The sequence below is a fragment of the Sycon ciliatum genome, chromosome 4, assembly GCF_964019385.1.
Source record: "Sycon ciliatum chromosome 4, ocSycCili1.1, whole genome shotgun sequence".
NCBI lineage: Eukaryota > Metazoa > Porifera > Calcarea > Leucosolenida > Sycettidae > Sycon > Sycon ciliatum.
Window position 1 is genome coordinate 28248062 of NC_088646.1, and position 15878 is coordinate 28263939.

General features: G+C 45.9%; 2 protein-coding genes across 2 annotated transcripts; both read right to left on the minus strand.

The window, feature by feature from the left end:
• Window positions 1–279: 279 nt before the first annotated feature.
• LOC135815451 (monoglyceride lipase-like) lies at window positions 280–9196 on the minus strand. Its single transcript, XM_065328747.1, has 7 exons — window positions 8981–9196; window positions 8394–8509; window positions 3384–3520; window positions 3111–3221; window positions 2808–2897; window positions 2234–2449; window positions 280–1389 (listed from the first exon to the last, which is right to left on the minus strand). The coding sequence occupies exons 1-7, from the start codon at window positions 9088–9090 to the stop codon at window positions 1261–1263; spliced, it is 909 nt and encodes a 302-aa protein (XP_065184819.1). The 5' UTR covers window positions 9091–9196; the 3' UTR covers window positions 280–1260.
• Window positions 9197–10704: 1508 nt separating this feature from the next.
• On the minus strand, window positions 10705–15831 carry LOC135815452 (monoglyceride lipase-like). The gene is made up of 7 exons (XM_065328748.1): window positions 15573–15831; window positions 15045–15160; window positions 13751–13887; window positions 13463–13573; window positions 13193–13282; window positions 11965–12180; window positions 10705–11642 (listed from the first exon to the last, which is right to left on the minus strand). The coding sequence occupies exons 1-7, from the start codon at window positions 15785–15787 to the stop codon at window positions 11514–11516; spliced, it is 1014 nt and encodes a 337-aa protein (XP_065184820.1). The 5' UTR covers window positions 15788–15831; the 3' UTR covers window positions 10705–11513.
• Window positions 15832–15878: the final 47 nt, after the last annotated feature.

The window sequence follows — 15878 nt, forward strand, 5'->3', positions numbered from 1 at the left end:
CTGGTGGTGGGTGAACTGGCAGCATCTGTGGGCTATGCTGTCTGGAATCTACAAGAGTAGGGCTGTGTTCACATGAGAGTTTTCAACACGGGTCAAGTTTCAACCCACCATGAACACAGGTTGACTAGAGTGTTAACAATACGCATTGTGCCTGACCCAGGTTGAAGGTTCAACCCTATCCCAAGGGGGGGTCGAGAAAAACTCCACTGCATGCAGCGTATTACTGGCATTTGAAAACACCTCCATTCCACGAACCGGTTATCAGCTACACAAATGAAGTAACAGTTAGTTGCCAATATTTCTGCCATTGGCCATCATTCAATGCCGTGATGAGTTCAAGTAATATGTTGCAGTGGAGTTTGAGAGTTCTGAAGAAATGGTCTGGCAGTATACCACGAAATCAGTTACAATTGAGTTGCTGCTAAAAAAGACAAAAAGTGTACGTAGTCAACTGCGTTTCAGGCCACAATTACATGTAGCTAGTACTAAGCTAGTTAAGTATCTGGCTCCGTTACCATGGTTACCATGATCAGACGAGGCATGTCTGACGACAAGTGTCACGAAAATGCAGCCAAATGCTTTTTTGCACCGATAATAGTAAACGCCTAGTCTTGGTCTTGACAGGTGTATGCTTGAAAGGTGTATGTTTGACAGGCATACAAATACATGTACGGGCAAGAAGCCACTGAAGAAAGAAAAAAACTTCATTATATGAGTACATGACCGTATCGGAAATGAATCCCTCAATGTTGACCATATTCTCTGGAGTACATTGTAACGACATCTAGCTCCAGAGTTCAAACACATAACATCTACATCTATCTTGAAATTGATGTAGCTACTCTCAAAGAAATCTAGAATCTAGAATCACGGCCAATGGAAACTAGCCGGAGTGAAGAATACAGTCCACCAGCATCACGGCGAGAATAATATCGCACTGGACATTAACCCGCGACGCAACGGAGCACGAAGCAGGGAAATCAGCAACAAGCGTCAGTATAGCAATAGCCTTGTTACGGCGAGAACCCCATTGAAAACTGGGACAGTACACAATAGTAGGCACAATCAGCCATGTGTTCCGTCTGCAGTTATCCACATGGGTCTGCTCAGCTGCTGACAACTAATTACTTTCAGGAAAAGAGCCAACCAGGAAAGTACATGCTAGCACACCAGGTAGAGGGAAACATTGGAGCTTTTGCACGGAAGTACATCCTTTCACCTTGCATATGCATACGTAAGGTTTCTTACAAAGCATCCGCTTCATGTGGTTGACGTTTGGGCATTGAACCGTTCCAGCCTCTCTTTCACCCACGCTACCACCGCCTCTTGCAACTCTTCTTTCATGCCGTCTGGTTCCATATGTAATTCATGATAGCCACCTTCATATTCCTGCCAACAGCAACAGCAGCAACACAGAGGACACAGACATTATCTTACCAGTCACAACCCATGCAGCAGGAAGTAAATAGTCATGGGGGCATGCTACGTGGTAACGCGGACAACGCCAGCTACCACCATAATCGTTGCATGGGATGCTACAGCGGATAGCCCACAGAACACATCCATACATGTGCCCACAATGACAGCATACAGTCACGGTCAGCGGTTCAACATAAAGAGAGAAATATATATTGCCGGATGCCCCGTGAAGTTGAGCGTGAACTGTTGCGAAATTACTGCCTACCGTACACGCGCTATTATAGCCCTCTCTCGAATAGTGCCCCTGTCTCTGAGAGCCATGAAAAAATAAAGCCCTCTCTCGAATAGTGCCCCTGTCTCTGAGAGCCATGAAAAAATAAAGCCCTCTCTTGAATAGTGCCCCTGTCTCTGAGAGCCATGAAAAAAATAAATCCCTCTCTTGAATAGTGCCCCCTCACCGGGCTTGTGATCAAGTGCATGCGTAAGTTTGCCAATGTTGTTTTGCTACTGTTCTTGTCCATGTAACTAAACTTGTGGATTCAGGATCAAAATCGAAGTTCGTGTTGCAGTTTCCGTTGAGGCATGATGGTTTATAGTAAACTTTAGACTCTGCTATTCTTTGCCTTTTATTTTTATGCTGGATGACATAAACGTACATGTATCAGCATAAAAAAACAGCACCCTCTCTTGAATAGTGCCTATCTGTGATGGGCTTTGAAAAATAACGCCCCAGGGGCACTAATCGCACGAGTACGGCATAATGCTAAGGTTCACTGGTACATGGTCAAAATGACTACAGTCATACTTGAAGTACCTTCAAGGTTTTATCTTCACTGCCAATAGCTGCCATTAGCTGACGCGAGCCTTCAATCGGGCAAAGACCATCAGCAGTACCATGGAACACCAGTATTGGTGTAGTGAATGACTTGTGCAGCTGCTCAGCCTCTGCTTGTCCTTGCAAAGCGGAAACAACAAATGCAGCCTTCATTCCGCCTTGCCAAAAGTAGGGATCTTTGCTGTTGGCTTCCATCTAGCTAGCAGAACATTTCAGATCGGAATGAAAGAGAAGCGACGAGAACTGGACAGCCATAACGTTAGATGTGATCATAGATACGAGCGTTTGTTTGCTGAGATCATGCAATACACAAGCATATAACACCTAATTTTGTTGAAGGAATCAAGGTAAAAGATGCATTACCTTACGCCAGTATGATTTCCACACAGGCACAGTGCAATCAAGGTAGCAGGGTGTATACTCCGGCCTGGTTCACAGATGGACAGACCCATCACAAGTATACAACTTGCTCATGATCAGCAGTACTCATGATCCAGTGACCCCCTCTTGAACACAATCATGCACATGCGCACCCAGATCATGTGCAGCTTACCACTGATGGATCACGAGAGATGAACTCTTGCGGTAGCTTCCCCACTTCCAGTTGCGGCGTGATTCCACCTGCAACTTTCGCCATGAATATCTGCTCAAGGCAAGCAAGAAAGACAGAAAACAGGCAGACAGAAATAGACACACACATAGGTACTTAACCAGTCATGTACTGCAGTATTGGAACCGGCAGTACACGATCGTACAACGTTAAGTTTAGCATCACCTTGGTACCAAACCTATAGTACATGTAGTAGCGAAAGAGCTACATGCATAATGCAAACAGAGTGGCGCCAACCAAACCAACCTTGACCGGAGTAGCAACATCTGGATCACCGATCAGGGCAGGAGCACTCAGCAAGACAAAGTCCACGAGGTCCGTGTGTCGAGCAGCGGTCAGGAACGCAACCAGTCCACCCTGGATCAAGCAACAGCATGAGACACGATTGCAATGGAGCGAGCTCGTACCGAAATTAAGGATCCCTACCTGGCGACAAACACTAGGATAACAGACGTACTGGGAGTAGAATAGTGCCAGCGGGCTAGTAACGCATGCCATGGTGCAGCGTGTCATACTTACCATCGAGTGGCCAAGAAGGAACAGCGGCAGGCCGGGATGCTGCTCGCGTACTTCACGGAGTCTCTGCACCACATCGGTGACATACTCTCCAAAGTCACTCACATGAACACGGTCTCCTTCACTTCTGCCATGGCCGACTAAGAACACACCAAGCCAAGCAGCACCAACGCAAGTCGACATTGTACGTATGCTGAGGCATTCCTCAAATTTCTAAACAAGCATTGTTCCACAATGTAGCTAGTTGTGTGGGCATGCCATCTGTGTGTGAGGCTGCGGTTCTTGCTGTGTAGCGCCAGTATTCGGATCCGAAAACAGAGGCCATTTTGTTCATAGGTGCTTCTAATGCGTTTAATGCTGTTAACAGACAGGCGGCGCTTCACAACGTTCCTCGTGTATGTCCAGCTGTATCTACAATCTTCCACAACACATATGGTGCTCCAATATCGTTGTTTCTACCGGGTGGTGGAAGGATCTTGTCTCGAGAGGGTACTTGCCACGGCGACCCTTTGGCCATGGCACTGTTTGCGCTGGCCATTAGCCCTATGATCAAACGCCAGTCAAGTGACCACCCATCCATTGGCCAATGCTGGTACGCGGATGACGGCGAGGCTGGTGGTAGGATGATGGACGTGCATAGGTTCTGATTGGCTTTGTTTGACATCCTCAGTATGGTTATTTCCCCAATGCCTCAAAGACGACACTCCTTGTCAAACTGGACTTGGAGCGGGCGGGCACTGATGTGTTCGATTCCACCGGTATTGCTATACGAACTGGCGGAGTGAGGTACCTGGGAGGTGCCGTTGGCCAGTCGTCGTTCATTCTGATAATCTTGATAGACACATTGCGAATTGGGTGCGGGAGATGAGCCTCCTGGCAGACATCTCACTTACACAGTCTCACGCCGCTTAGTCCGCATTTGTCCGTGGTATGAAGAGCAAGTGGAACTATCACATCCGAAGTCATCCGGGGTTGCCTTCCTCGTACAGACCACTGGATGATGTTATAAGTAATAAATGTATCCCCACATTAACTGGTAGGACTGAGGTTTCCCATTCGGAGCGGAAGCTGCTGGCATTGCCAGCACGGTATGGTGGCCTCATTATTCCTGTGGTGTCGGAGGACGCAGAGGTGCAGCGCCGGATCAGCAAAGTTGTGACTGGGCCCGTCATGCGTATGCTGCGGTCTGGGTCCAATGTGTTCACGCCGGCTCAGATTGTTTCCGAGACCAGTGTTCTCCGGAGAGATCAGAACAATCGACGTGCTGCCATGCATAGGGCCCAGCAGCTGGGAGCTAGCCCCTGCCCTAAGTAGCCCTCAGCGTGTTCTGCTGGAAACCTCCAGAGATGCCAGCGCGGGAAGTTGGCTTACGGCAGAGCCGCTTGCCTCCTGTGGATTCGTCCTGGACAAGTCTGCCTTTCGAGATGCAGTGGCAATTTGTTCCGGCTGGCCACTGGATGAACTACCATCGTCTTGCGTATGTGGAGCGGCCATGTCGCTTGATCATGCTGCGGTGTGTCCAACAGGGGGCTACCCCAGTCTGCGCCATAACGAGATTCGGGACCTGTTGGCGGAGGCGTTTTCGGCCGTCATTCCAGATGTGAGGATAGAGCCTACGTTGCTGCCTTTGACTGGCGAGTCATTGGGTGGTGCCATTGCCACTCATTCTGCCGAGGCTCGTTGGGACATCTGTGCAAGGGGCTTCTCGTCTTGACAGCAAGATGCATTTTTTGATGTGAGGGTCACCCACCCCTCGGCGTCCTTGCTGTCGCGATCGAATGTACTTGCCCAGATGTCTCGTAACGAAGCACAGAAGAAACGGGCCTACCTACAACGTGTGACTGATGTTGAGTCAGGCACCTTCACACCTTTGGTTTTCGCGACCAATGGTATGTGCGCTTCAGAATGTTCCCGTACTCTAAACATTTCTGGATCAATGCCGTTTGCTCCAGATGTGAGTGGAAATATAGAAGGCCCTTCATGTGCTGTGGAGGGCTTCTGGTAATTTCAATATCTTCCTGCTGTAGTTATACTGTGGGTATACGAGAGAGCTTGGAAGCTCAGGGCCCTACGCTATGCTTTTTTGCCTTGATGACCTAGACTAAAAAAGCATAGAGATGTTATTTTAAATATTCTTATAAATTTCTCCTTTAAAAAAAAAACATAACCTGGGATTCGAACCCGCACTACCGCCCTGCATGCACCCCCCGATACACTTCGCATACATACAAATTCTTCCAAGTTGCTTCACGTTATGATCTTGCATTTGAAAGCCCTATTTGAATATGCATTGTGGCCAGCCGTCTTTGATGGTACGGTACGGGACAGGTACGGTCGAGGGTAATACGACAGCGTCTACCGCCTTGTTGGCCTAGGCAAAAAAGCATAAGGATGTTATACAGTCAGACCTCGCTTATCCCGTCCTCGTTTATCCGGATCCCTCGCCATCCGGAAGAAAATCGATGGTTACCGATGTGCAGCATATGTTATGCATACAACATAACCGGACCTCGCGATCCGCATACCGGTGCATGATTTTGTATACAAACTGGTTAAAATGTGTACAAAAAGCTTCGTCGTATCCGGTTGCATGTGGCTTGCAGAAACTAGAATCACGGAGTTGTACAGGCAAATGAGGTCCTTGACCTGCTGGGTGCATGTGGACAGCACTCAGTTGCATGCACTTGTCATTTTTCTCGCTTGTTTTACATGTTGTGCAAGCTAGTTGTACTGCATAGGACCCGTCTACATGTATGTACAATGTCACTGCTTTTGACATGCCACATGCAAATACAGTATGTGTGTTCAGTTATCCGGTTCCCTCGCCTATCCGGATATTTTTGTGGAAAACAGATGTGTGCGGTTAAGCGAGGTCTGACTGTACATTTTTCAATTCTCCTATTTTTTTTTCAGGCATAACCTGGGATTCGAACCCACACTATCGCCCTACATGCATTCCCCCATAAACTTTGCATTCATACTCATTCTTCCAAGTTGCGTATATAATACAACCCAACAGTACGCTTGTACGTGAAATATAAACCGACATACAAACCGAGGCGAAGCCGAGGTTTGTATGATGGTTTATATTTCACGTACAAGCGTACTAGTGGGATGTATTATACTTACTAGTATGCTGGCCTTCATACAAACTGACAGTCAACTTCTTCCTGTTTCTATGGTGGCGGTCTATATGGGGTTTGTATGGGGTTTGTATGAGGTTTATATGCCCAGTATAAGCCGCCAGCATGATGGGCAAGTTGACTGGAAGTTTGTATGAAAGGTCAGCATAATTCACGTTATCATCTTGCGTTTGAAAGCCCTATTTTAATATTTCGGCCAGCTGTATGTGGCCAGCTGTGTTTGATGGTACGGTACGGGACAGATACGGGATAGCGCCAGGCGTGACACAGACACACAAACAAACACTGAATTAAAGCTGTGTGGACCCTGGCTAGCGCCAGACGTTACTGACGTAACGTCTTCTGCATAGCTACGGGAATAATACAATATTTGCCTGCTCCGTTGTGGGTTCATACATGACTTAATAATATCCGGCTGGCATGGTATAATAACCTTTTTTTTCATATTTACAATGGCCATTTTCCTCAAATGGTTCTTCACTTTCTGTATCACATTTCGTGGATTGAACAATAAAGATGACGACGGACTAGCTACATGTACATGCAGTACTCCTAAGCATGACAAGCAAGGAATACATCAAACAGATTCGTGAATGCCAAGTTTCAGAGTGTGCAACTCCGCTGCTGGTCAGACCCATAGGGGATTCTTAGATGGTGTCAAGGCTTCCAGTGACCTTTTAAGCCATGACGTACAGCTTCATACAAGATCTGCATAGCGCAGCTGCATGTAGCTACTCCAGCTGGTTCTGCACCTAAGGAATTTACTTTTTCCCTTGCAGAGGAGGTTTTTGCCACCAGTTTAAGAAAATACAGGCGACCATACATGGTGTTGCAATAAGAATGAAAGAATTTTTTCCAAATTGCGAACCTCACATCTGTACGTGATGACTATTGATCTCCGGAAAAGTTCACATGAACAAAAATTCAGCCGTGGGGAGTGGGGCTGCACACTCTGGTTTACCGTAATTCCGCGCATATAAGCCCATGGGCTTATAAGTAATGCAGTTTGGGGATCAAATATCCAGTAGAACATGTTCGTTTTTTAGCCCATGGGCCAATATTCGAATTTTGAAGGTTCATGAAAAAGTACAAGTCCGTGGCCATAGTGGGTCTACCATACTCTACTGGTAAACTGCACTGACCTGCTGTACCATGGTAGGAAGCGTCCATATTGTGAAAAATTCTACTTTTTATTAGCCCATGGGCTTATAAACGGAGGTGGGCTTATATGAGCGGAATTACGGTACAGGTGGAATCCTGATAATTCGAATATGGCTTAATTCGAACATACCGCTTAATTAGAAGTTTTTCCAGGACCGATTTCTGTCAACACGATTCCCACATAAATTTTTCTGATAATTCGAACCTCGAACCAGACATGTCCGGTTAATTCGAAGTTCCACGGATTCCACTTACATAGAAAATTTGTGAGATTTGTGCTGATAATTCGAAGTTAGCAAAGTGTAATTCGAAGTTCACTGTACACTGTACTGGTCAGTTCAGTTTGCATGAGCAGGCTGTGCCGGTCAGTTCAGTATCCGTGAAATCTGTGTCTAAGGTCCATAGCTCAACTCTGCGTGACCATGAGAGCATTTTGATATACATATTGTGTTGTGGGTTCATGTTTGGATAATTAGAATGTCCGGCTAATTTAAAGTTTTTTCCTGGCATTTCGAGGTTCAAATTATCAGGATTCCACCTGTATACACTCTTGGTGTCTTTGGAATGTATCTACGAAATGGCAGAGCATCCCGGGGTGGTTGTTACAGATGCATTGCACAACAAATATCGAGGAAATACATACATGTACATATGGCAACGGCATTGAGATAGGCAGCATATTTCATTTGTGTGCTTATAGAGGTCTTACCATGGTCATGGCCATACACAACCATGTCAATGTCCGTGAACCAAGCCGCCATTTCACCATAGCGCTCAATGTGCTCCGAAACACCATGGCTTAGGTAGACAATCCCTTTGGGAGTACTGACAATAGCAAACAACATCCATGCACACGCGCGCGCGCGCACACACACACACACAAACATGCATGCACACGCACGCGTGCGCACATACACACACACGCACACAGATGCTCGCACACACACGCAAGCGAGCGCTCCTATAAAGTGGAATTCTAATGGAATTGTGTCCGTGAATAATTAATTGGAACCTATCGAATAATTGTATAGCCGGTGGTAACGCGGATTTGCGAACTTTCCTTTTTTCTATCGAAAAAATGTGACTAGGGTACTGTACAATGCATTACCATGATTACATGGAGCTTGAAAGACGTCTACGTGACTGGTAGAATCATGTGACTGGTGCTAAAATACAGAGAGGGGTGTGAAATGGGCCATCATGTCACCTCGTGAGTGGATCCACCCTCAAACTACATGTACATTACTACTACCAGTATGCAGGATCTACCATGAGCTAGCTTATCATTCTACTCACGAGCAGGAGTCTGACTTCCAAGCGCGAGTGTAAAGCCTCTTTCCAGCTGCACTGGTAACGTGGGACACCGTTGAGTAGTCCACAGCAGGAAAGATTTGGCTTTGCCCCATGATGAGACACGAGAGCAGATGCGAATACACCGACTTTCTTTCGTATTGTGTATCTGTAGATGTACTGAATTGAAGGCAACGTTTGGCTAGCTTGACAAACCAAGTAAAGACTGACGTCGTGACGATGTTTGAACAAACTTCTTGTCTTTTGTTTTGATTTGAAAAGTATTTTTTTACTGTTCCCGCGTTTTAAATTCTTTATTTATTTTTTACATTTTTATGCACTTTTCAGTTCTCAAGCTAGCGCATAGCTAGCTAGCTAAGGGCATGTTCGATTGGTAAGGATCGGGATCGGGATCCAGATCTCAGATCCCTCGGATCCTTCAGATTCAACTGAACACTTTATCTTGGACCTTGACTGTTGCCATGTTGAAAATGGCGCTCACAAGGCACCCAAAAGGGTGAACGTCGTACTCATCGCGTGCGTCGTACAAAAAGTCAACAAGCTCTATCTCCATCCACGTGTGCGTACCACAATGTGTACAAAAATGATTTTTACCCGCCATATACGCACAAAGGTCACATTTGGATCCGTTGGATCCGGTCAACCCTGCTCCCCGAGCGAGGTGGGTTGACCGGATCCAAATCCGAAGGATCCGGATCCGGATTCGACCAATCGAAAGGGTGCGAATCCAGTGGATCCGGTGGATCGGGATCCCGATCCTACCAATCGAACATGCCCTAAGGGCCTGGTCAGACTGCGGCAAAATCGAAATAATCCTAGGATTATAATCCGAATCTCCATAGTAACTTGCCGCTTGAGCGGCAAAAGCGAGAGTTGACGCTCCAAAAAAAAAGCAAGAACGGACCACGCTTTTCCGCTCCAAACAGGATTTGACGCTGATACGCCATTGACGCTGATAATCACTGATTTTTTCATCTCGATATCGAGGAGCTAATTGGCCACGGACAACAACAAAACTCATAAGGATGGCTGCAAGGATTGCACTGAAGGTGTTGGCGATCCCCAAGGTGAAGGAATTTGACGTCGTTCGTGGAGATTACCACTTGACGCTCGAAATGAAGTTTGAATTTTCACTCTCCCCACATGTGTAGTGTGATCGCGATTCAAATTCTGGACGCTGTTCTGTTTTCGTCAGACAACCAAAATTTGCCGCAGTCTGACCAGGCCCTAAGCTAGATAGCTAGCTGCACAGCTATTATCTGATTATGTGCATGCGCCATAAATATCGATCCCATGAACTTGGCATTGGTAAAAATTATTATCGCGATTTGGCTCAAATCTGCAATTTTCTGCAAATATTTCCGCGAATTCCTGGCAAGTTCCGCATCTTGCCACACTTTTCGTTGTTTTCTGCCGCAATTTCTTGCGCAAGTTTTCGATTTGTCCGCAAATTCCCACAGGGACAGCCTGATGAGTTCAAGTAATATGCTGCAGTTGAGTTTGAGAGTTCTGAAGAAATGGTCTTACAGTAATACCAAGAGTCCATAACCAGTTTATGGACTCTTGGTATTACCACGGAATCAGTTACATTTGAGTTACTAGTTAAAAGTGTACGTAGTCAACTGCGTTTCAGGCCACAACTCGCTATACTAGTATCTGTCTCCGTTACCATGATCAGACAGACAAGCCTGTCTGATTACAAGTGCAAGGAGAATGCAGCCAGATGCTTTTCGCACCGACAATAGCAAATGGTTTGTCTTGGTCTTGAAAGGTGTGATGTATGTTTGATACTCATACTTGAACAATATACAAATACATGTACGTACAAGAAGCCAATAAAGAAAAATAATAATACTGCACTCCATGTATATGTATGAGCACATGACCGAATTGGAAACGAATCCCTCAATAAAACTCGGATGGTGAGCATATAGTAATATAATGTTCAATGTTGACAATATTCTCTAGAGTACAGTGTAAAGAAATCTAGCTCCAGAGCTAAAACACATAAATCTACGTCTATCTTGAAATTGATGTTGTGCCTACCCTCAAAGGAATCTAGAATCTAGAATCACGGCCAATGAAAGCTAGCCGGAGTGAAGAATACAGTGCAGCACAGCACAGGTCAGCACCAGCATCGCGGTGAGAATAATATCGCACTGGTCAACACCAGCATCACGGCGAGAATAATATCGCACTGGACATTAACCCGCGACGCAACGGAGCACGAAGCAGGGAAATCAGCAGCAAGCGTCTGTATAGCAATAGCCTTGTTACGGCGAGAACCCCATTGAAGACAGGGACAGTACACAATAGTAGGCACAATCAGCCATGTGTTCCGTCTGCAGTTATCCACATGGGTCTGCTCAGCTGCTGACAACTAATTACTTTCAGGAAAAGAGCCAACCAGGAAAGTACATGCTAGCACACCAGGTAGAGGGAAACATTGGAGCTTTTGCACGGAAACATCCTTTCACCTTGCATATGCATACGTATGGTCTCTTACAAAGCATCCGCTTCATGTGGTTGACGTTTGAGCATTGAACCGTTCCAGCCTCTCTTTCACCCACGCTACAACCGCCTCTTGTACATCTTCTTTCATGCCATCTGGTTCCATATGTAATTCATGATAACCGCCTTCATATTCCTGCCAACAGCAACAGCAGCAGCAGCAGCAGCAGTGGCGGCAACACAGAAAACACAGACAAAATCTTACAAGTTACAACCCACGCAGCAGCAAGTAAATACTAAATACTCATAGGCATGCTACGCACCATGATCGTTGCATGGAATGCTACAATGGATACCCCACAGAATACATTCATGCATGCACCCACAGTGACAGAATACATCCATGTTAGGAGTTCAAAACAAGGGAGGAAATTGTACTGCAGGATGCTCCGTAAACTGTCACAACATTACTGCATATAACACTAAGGTTCAATTGAGCCTGGTCAAAATGACTATACCTTCAAGATTTTATCTTCACTGCCAATAGCTGCCATTAGCTGACGCGAGCCTTCAATCAGGCACAGGCGATCAGCAGTACCATGGAACACCAGTATTGGTGTAGTGAATGACTTGTGCAGCTGCTCAGCCTCCTCTTGTGCACGCAGGGTGTTAACAGCCCATGCGGCCTTCATTCCGCCTTGCCAAAAGTAGGGATCGTTGCGGTTGGTTTCAACCTAGTTAGCATAACATTAAAAATCGGAACGAGACAGAAGGGTTGACAACTTGACAGCCCTCATAGACAGAAGCAGTGTGTCTGCTGAGATCATGAAGATATACAATTATGTACAATCATGAAAATATACAATTATGTACTTGTACATGTACATATAGATCAAACCGAATGGTGTTGAAGAACCCGATGTAAAGATGCACTACTTTACGCCAATATGAGTTCTACACAGGCACAGTACGATCAAGGTAGCAGGGTGTATACTATGGCCTGGTTCACCGGTGGACAGACCCATTACAAGTATACAACTTGCTCATGATCAGCAGTAGACCCGGGTGCTCGAATGAGACACAGGGTACCAAAACAGAAACAGCTTGAAATTGTACCTAAACTTATTCCGATTTCGTTTAGTTTTCACAAATACCATCAACATACGGCCCGCTAACGGTATGCCAAATTTCAGCTCCGCCCGGTGAGCGGTTTTTGAAATACTCGCGACCCACTTTTTGTTGGGTCCTTGATTCGAGGATGTGGGTCTACGTTACGGTGCTGCCAAAGACCTGCTGAATCTGCGGCTCCGCTGACCATCTTGCTCTCAAAAACGAAGTAGTAAGTTACTACTCCCTGCCCTCAACTGCCATATCAAGCGTAGACGATGGTAGACCCGTGTGCTTGAATCGGAGACGATCTGACGAGTTCGCTGTTTCTGACTCGAGCACCCAATTTTCAAATAAAAAATCCGAAGGAAATACGACAATTTTACTGCGTACTGTAGGCTGTGTTGTAGCGCACCCAGGTTCTGAATTCCTGCTGGGTGGGCCAAGCCAGACTCTCTTCCCTGTTCTATCGCCTCTCCAAAAGTATATTCTGACATTGTTGAGATTTACAGATGAGAAATTTCACACCTGTCAAATCGTTTCTGATTCGAGCACCCGGGTCTACTCATGAAAGAGTAATGATCCAGCGATCCCCTCTCAATCACATGCACAGGCGCACCTAGATCACGTGCAACTTACCACTGATGGATCACGACAGACAAACTCTTCCGGTAGCTTTCCCACTTCCAGTTGAGGCGTAACTCCACCTGCAACTTTTGCCATGAATATCTGCGCTCATGGCAGCCGAGAAAGACAGAAAAACAGAAAGACCGACATAGACACACACACAGGCACATAGCCAGCAATGTACAACGTTAATTTTAACATCGCCTTGGTACCAAAGCTAGAGTAGCGACGAAAGAGCTACATGAATAATACAAACAGAATGGTGGCGCCAACCAAACCAACCTTGAACGGAGTAGCAACATCTGGATCACCGATCAGGGCAGGAGCACTCAGCAAGACAAAGTCCACGAGGTCTGTGTGTTGAGCAGCGGTCAGGAACGCAATCAGCCCACCCTGGATCAAGCAACAACATGAGACACGATTGCAATGAAGCGAGCTTGTACCCAAATTAAGGATCCCTGCTTGGCGATAAACACTAAGATAACAGACAGTACTGGGAGTAAAACAGTGCCAGTAGGCTAGTCACGCATGCCATGGTGCAGCGTGTCATACTCTGATGATGATACTCACCATCGAGTGGCCAAGAAGGAACAGCGGCAGGCCGGGATGCTGCTCACGTACTTCACGGAGTCTCTGCGCCACATCGGTGACATACTCTCCAAACTCATTCACATGAACACGGTCTCCTTCACTTCTGCCATGGCCAACTAAGAACACACCAAGCCAAGAAGCACCAAAGCAAGCCAACATTGTACGTATGCTGAGGCATTCCTCAAATGTCAAAAACAAGTATTGTTCCGCAATCTAGCTACATGTACACGCAGCATTACCAACATGACAAGCAAGGAATACATCAAACAGATTCGTGAATGCCAAGTTTGTTTTTCACTGGGCCGACATGAAGTCTGTCACATAGTGAAACTCCCTGAGTACTCATGCAGTTCATCAAGCGAATATAGTAGTTCTGGTGCAGGCAGGACCGAGCACATTCTGTGTTTTTTCGGTCACGCCTTATCGACTTACAGTCAACTTTGCGTATAACGACACTCGGCCAGGCATCAGAAAAGTGTCCTTGTTCGCGAAGCGTCGTTACACCCGAAGTCTCATTATATGTATACAGGTAGAATGGACTTTGCTATGGGCATGGAAATTCTGTCGTTATTCGCGAATTGTCGTTATATCCGCAGTCGTTATTAGCGAAGTTGACTGTATCGACCACTGCAACAAGAGACCAGCTGCACTGCCTTTAGACAGGACACCTACCGGTAGCCCTGCCTTCCAGGGTTCTTTCTGAATTACCATCAAGTGAATGTAAACTAGAGTGTGCAATTCCGCTGCTGGTCAGACCCATGGGGGATTTTTAGATGTTGTCAAGGTTTCCAGTGACCTTTTAAATTTAAGCCATGACGTACAGCTTCATACAAGATCTGCATAACGCAGCTGCATGTAGCTTCGCCTGGTTTTGCACCTACAAGTTTTTTTGTAAGAAAACTTACTTTTTCCCTGGCGGAGTGGGGTTTTGCGACCAGTTTTAGAAAATACAGGCGTCAGTACACGGCATTGCAATAGGAATGAATGATTTTTTTACAAGTTGTGAACCTCACATCTGTACGTGATGACTATTGATCTCCGGAAAAGTTCACATGAACAAAATTTCGGCCGTGGGTTAAACTGAGCGGGGCTGCACACTCTGGTTTATACACTCTTGATATCATTGGAGTTTGTTTACGAAATGACAGAGCATCCCGGGGTGGTTGTTACAGGTGCATTGCACTACAAATAGCGAGGAAATACATACATGAACGTATGGCAACGGCATTGAGATAGGTAGCATATTTCATTTGTGTGCTTATAGAGGTCTTACCATGGTCATGGCCATACACGACCATGTCAATGTCCGTGAACCAAGCCGCCATTTCGCCATAACGCTCAATGTGCTCCGACACACCATGGCTTAGGTAGACAATCCCTTTGGGAGTACTGACAATAGCATACCACATACACACATGCACAATCGCACGCACACACACACACACACATACACAGACAGACACAGACAGATGCTCGCACACACACGCAAGCGAGCGCTCCTATGTGGAATTCTAATGGAATTGTGTCCGTAAATAATTGGAACCTATCGAATAAATGTGACTATTATAAGGTACTGTACATGCATTTATACCATGATTTAATACATGGAGCTTGAAAGGTGTCTATGTACTGTACTCATGACTGGTAGAATAATTATTAATGGTGCTAAAATACAGAGAGCTAGAGGGGTATGACATGGGCCATCATGTCACCTCGTGAGTGGATCCACCCTCAAACTACATGTACATTACTACTACCAGTATGCAGGATCTACCATGTGCTAGCTGATCATTCTACTCACGAGCAGGAGTCTGACTTCCAAGCGCGAGTGTAAAGCCTCTTCCCAGCTGCACTGGTGACATGGGACACCGTTGAGTAGTCCACAGCAGGAAAGATTTGGCTTTGCCCCATGATGAGAAACGAAAGCAGACGCGAATACACCAACTTTCTTTCGTATTGTATCTGTAGATGTACTGAAGGCAACGTTTGGCTAGCTTGACAAACCAAGATGATCATCTATCGACGATGTTTGATTTGAACAAACTATTACTTGTCTTTTGAGTTTTGTTTTGATTTGAAAGCAATTATGTCGAGGTCAAAAAATTAG